This window comes from Cibotium barometz, chromosome 33 (assembly GCF_041138505.1).
Source record: "Cibotium barometz isolate CiBa-2024 chromosome 33, ASM4113850v1, whole genome shotgun sequence".
Lineage (NCBI taxonomy): Eukaryota > Viridiplantae > Streptophyta > Polypodiopsida > Cyatheales > Cibotiaceae > Cibotium > Cibotium barometz.
Genome location: NC_141078.1, coordinates 7,776,040 through 7,780,700, shown reverse-complemented (window position 1 = coordinate 7,780,700; position 4,661 = coordinate 7,776,040). Strand labels below are relative to the sequence as shown.

Genomic DNA, 4,661 nt, shown 5'->3' with positions numbered 1-4,661 from the left:
TGTGTGTGTGTCGACATACATATAAATCTATTTATATACACATGCTTACATACCTATAGATACACATACATACATAATATATATAAGTGTGTGTATCTATAGGTATGTAAGCATGTATACAAAGATTTCATGTGAGATGTGAAATTCAAAATTGCATTGGAAGATGTGAGATTTGGCTCCTCCTCAGGCTTGCAGGAGGAGTGGTTATTTTGAATTAGCCCCACCTCCTTTGCCCACGTGGAGGGAGGTGGGGTTGTGGTTAAACTTGTATAGATAGAGATAACCAAGCCGCAGCCAAACTAGTAAGGTTGTTTGATTGAGTTTTAAAAATAACAAACGAGGCTCCACGAATGCAACTTGCACTTTAGAAATTTCTCTTTTTAAATTCTCTGAAGGCAACACGTGGACACGTTAATCTTTCAAGTGCTCTGTCGAACCCTATGTTGCATGTCTCGTAAAAATTGTCTTCTCAATTTTATGAAAAGTACAAATTTTAATACTTAAACTTCACTCATAAAGTTAGCTAAACGATGTGTCAAAACAATATTATGTAAAATTTTGAAAAGTTTTAAAATTTAAGATATGTCATGCCATTATAAATCATAAAATTTAAAATTTTGAAGTTAAAATTTAAGATATGTAGAGAAAAATGTTTGTGAGCGATGAAGTTCTTCTGTTTGTAAAACGCAAGAGCCATGGCTTTGGCGTGGTCACCATCATCGTCGTCGTCGTCTTGGGCGACTAACTTCCTTCCGCAACATCAACAGCAGCAGCATAAAGCCTGTGAAGGTCCTGTTACAAGGTTCGCTGGCCATGCTCATTTTCTCCCTCTCTGTTCAAGCTTTTTGGTATGGTTAGGGTTTTACTGAAAAGGGCTGCCTTTCCTGTGTACGTATTGCAGGGTCAGGAATGTCTTCCACCTTCGACTCTCATTTCAGAGCTGCTCTTTCCCCCGCCGCAGCAGCAGAGATGTGCGCAGGCTAGTCGCAAATGCTGCTCCTGACGACGACGAAAAAGGGGAAGAAATGAGTAGGTTTACTTCTCTTCTTTCTTGCATCACTATAACAACCCAATTAAATGATTTAGTTTTCAACCTTAAACCCTAAACCCTAAACCCTGAATCATTGCGTTTTAAAAATATCTTTAGGGTTTTCTTGTCCCCCCCACACCTACCTTCGCTTTGTGGGGATATAATCGTTAATCAAACCGACCATTCCACAACAGCCTTTGTCTTTTCTGACCCTGAATCAAGTGTGCAAGATGAGTCTTCAGATGCTTGGGTTTCGGTTTTAAGCAGCGTGAAGCAAGATCAGTGCCAAAGTGGTTTAGGATTCAATTATGCAGCCCCAAAGTGTGCACCAAACTTATGGGTTTAGGATTTAGTGTTTAGGTTTTACTTTTAGTACTATACTTTTCGTGGCCTGCCCGCATTGGTTGGATTGCACTGAAATAAAGTGGGCATGATGATTGCTAGTGTAATTGCGGTTTGGTTGTATGCTCCCGCATCTGTATGAGCATGAATGTGGCGTGCGTCTTGCCTAGGCAAACAATTGGGATTTTGGTGGAAACAGTGCCTTGCAAACATTTTGCCAGAAGCAAGCTGATTTCTGTCATTTAAGCTCAGTGGGATTTAAGCATCTTTTTTCTGTTGAAATGATAGAAACTCAGTACAATGGTATGTATGCTCACTAAGGTGCATATATCACAGAAAAACCTGTGATTGACATGATTGTGCCCTCGATGGTATGAGGAAAGATGTGTTATGTCATACTTAACACATATTCTATGCCACATGAAGTTGATAGTGTGAAGCTTTTGTGAGTAGACTGTCTTGGAGTGAGAAATATGAACTTCTGTTGATGTGCCTTTTTGCAGGTACGAAGACAACACGTGCATGGAAAAGTAGCTCAACGCATGAGGAGTTAGAGGATGAAGAAGATGAAGAGGAGGAAGAAGAAATCTATGATTGGCCCCATCTTGTTTGTTGCTTTGGGGAGGCTATCAATGAGTTTGTGCCCAATGTAAGAGTGTCTGACAAACGCGAGCATCCCGACATTTATTCAAGATGGAAAATGTTGCAATGGAGGCCCCCGGAGTTTGCCCGAGCACTTAGTGGACCGTCCTTCAACATGGCAATTGCCTTAGCACGACAAGGATGCAGAGTCGCCTTTATGGGAAAAGTTGGAGATGATGTTTATGGGCGGGAGCTGGTGCACACTCTCAATATAAATAAAGTGCAGACTCGTGGTGTGCGGTTTGATTCCAAAGCCCAAACTGGGGTCTCATATTTGAATCTTTCCCACGAGAATGGCAGGGCAAAGATGTCGTGTGTGCAGCCAAGTGCAGAAAATTCCCTTTTAGAGTCAGAGATAAATGTTGATATTTTAAAAGAGGTGTCTGTTTGAACCCTCCTTGCTGCCTCATTTTGACAGTTTGTCATAGCCTACTGTGTCTGTTCTACAATGTAATCGCAAATCTCTCACAGGCCGGGGTGTTATTTACAGTTATTGCATGTTGCATTTACTTTCTTTTGCAGGCCCGGATATTCCATTTTACATCATCCATCCTGACTGTTGAGCCCATTCGATCAAGCCTTTTCACTGCGCTTGGGCTTTCAAAGAGCTTTGGTGGTGATATCTTCTTTGATTTGAACCTCCCTCTTCCACTATGGATGTCCCGAGAACACACTTGGAGCATAATCAAAGATGCTTGGTTCCAGGCAAATTTTATTGAGGTGACAAAGCATGAGCTAGAATTTCTCCTTGGGGAAGAAAATTGCAAGCACGGACCACCTCAATATGCAGCAAGTACAATGAAGGAGCTGGGTGCATTTCGTGATGAATATCACTATACAAGAAGTAATCTCCACCCCGTGTGGCATGATAACTTGAAAATGTTAATTGTAACAGATGGTACCTTTGTGATTCATTATTACACGCCTGAATTTGATGGGGAAGTTCTTGGAGTAGAGGATGTAATTGTGGCCGCCTACACATGTGACAGAGCTGGCTCAGGCGATGCAATTGTGGCAGGTGAGTTGCAAGGACCTTGGGATCGCTTAAAAAGTTGATCATGTCCATGCCCGTGGGTTGGGGTCTGGGGTCCTTGTCTGGGTCAGTGTCAGCAGGTCCCTGGTTGTTGTCCTGGTCCATGGTCCATGTTCATGTTTTGTGTCCATGTCCCTGTCATCATTTTCATGTCCATACTCGTATTTGGCGTATTGATGACCCCTCTGTTTTTCTTTCATGTTTGCAGCCATTATCAGGAAACTGAATTTGCAGCCTGAGCTGTATAAGGACGAAGAGACGCTTCCTAAAGCCCTCAGATTTGCTATCTCGGCTGGGATTATTGCACAGTGGACCCCAGGTTCTACCAAAGGTTTGCCTACTGAGAGTGCAAGCCAGAATTTAACAGAGCAAATTTATCGCCCTGTTTTTGTCCAGCCACTTGGAAATCAACCTTTTGTGTCAACATCTCAACAGTACCTCTTGTAGTGAGCATACATAATCATGCCAAAGTATCAAAGTTCATAACCTGCTGAGTCCAATGGGTTCCCCTTTGGAACAGAGATAACAGGATTATGATGTGCAAACTTGTATGAATTGAGTTCTTTTTTGTAGTGTTATCTTTGCCAAACATCAACTTCAACGCTAACCAGTAGGCTTTGTTTTTTCTCAATTGTTACTGAACTTGTTAAGGCTTAACAGCCCCAGTAGCTTGAACATACCAGATAACATTGTCACACATTTTATTTCAAACATTTTTAACCACAAGAGGCACCACAGAATCACATGCAAACCTTAACTGATTTCTCCTTATCCATAACTCCCAGAGTAACAAATCTGAAAAGTGATAACAAAGCGTCTAGTTCAAGAGCAAGGAGCTGGTGAAAAGTGATAACAAAGCGTCTAGTTCAAGAGCAAGGAGCTTCACCAGCCCCAATAACCATCCATAAGTGTTGATACCCAAACCAAAATTGATTTGCTCCCACCTAGTGATCTGTGCCCAAAATGCCCTCAATGCAGGGCGAGCCCAGAACAAGTGCCAACAGGTCTCTGTTGTTGCAGCTTCACAAGCATAACAAAAAGGGGAACTTTGCCCCAGAAGGAAGAGCCTGCGTAGCCACTTTCCATAAGAATGCCTTATCATGTCACAATCTGAACATAATGCCATTCCAGACTGACTCATCCCAATGCACCTTCCATTCCATAATGTTTTCATTCCTACATACCAAGATTGGCAATAAACCAGATGACTGTAGATGAATTTAGCTGAAGGTTGTAGGAAAGGAGTAGAGGATGCCCACACCCAGTCAGAACCAAGAAGAGCCATCGAACTGAGAGTTAACCATCAGAGTTTCCATCCTGTGCTATACCTATTGCCAGGTTATTCATAACTTAAGCTGATCAGACTACCTCCACGCCAAACATGGAACCATCCCAATATTCAGAGAAGGTCAATAGCCCCTTTTTATGCAATTGCATGGCAGCTGTGACATTTATCATGGCCAAAGGAGCAAAAAAAACACAAGACCACCAGGCATTCCAACCCATCAAAGAACTACCAATATACCTAATAGAGGGTTCCATTTCAGAGCATTCTTCCACACATGCAAACAAAAGCTAGCAAATGGACAACGTTTGCACTTAAACTGGGCCCAA

The 4,661-nt window shown here is 42.2% G+C and overlaps 1 protein-coding gene across 1 annotated transcript; it reads left to right on the top strand.

Annotated features, from left to right (window-relative positions):
- The first annotated feature begins 644 nt into the window (after positions 1 to 644).
- LOC147619258 (fructokinase-like 1, chloroplastic) lies at positions 645 to 3,678 on the top strand. The gene is made up of 5 exons (XM_086772922.1): positions 645 to 802; positions 902 to 1,029; positions 1,876 to 2,393; positions 2,537 to 3,032; positions 3,256 to 3,678. Exons 1-5 carry the CDS (start codon positions 696 to 698, stop codon positions 3,492 to 3,494), a joined length of 1,488 nt encoding a protein of 495 aa, XP_086629048.1. The 5' UTR covers positions 645 to 695; the 3' UTR covers positions 3,495 to 3,678.
- The last annotated feature ends 983 nt before the right edge of the window (positions 3,679 to 4,661 follow it).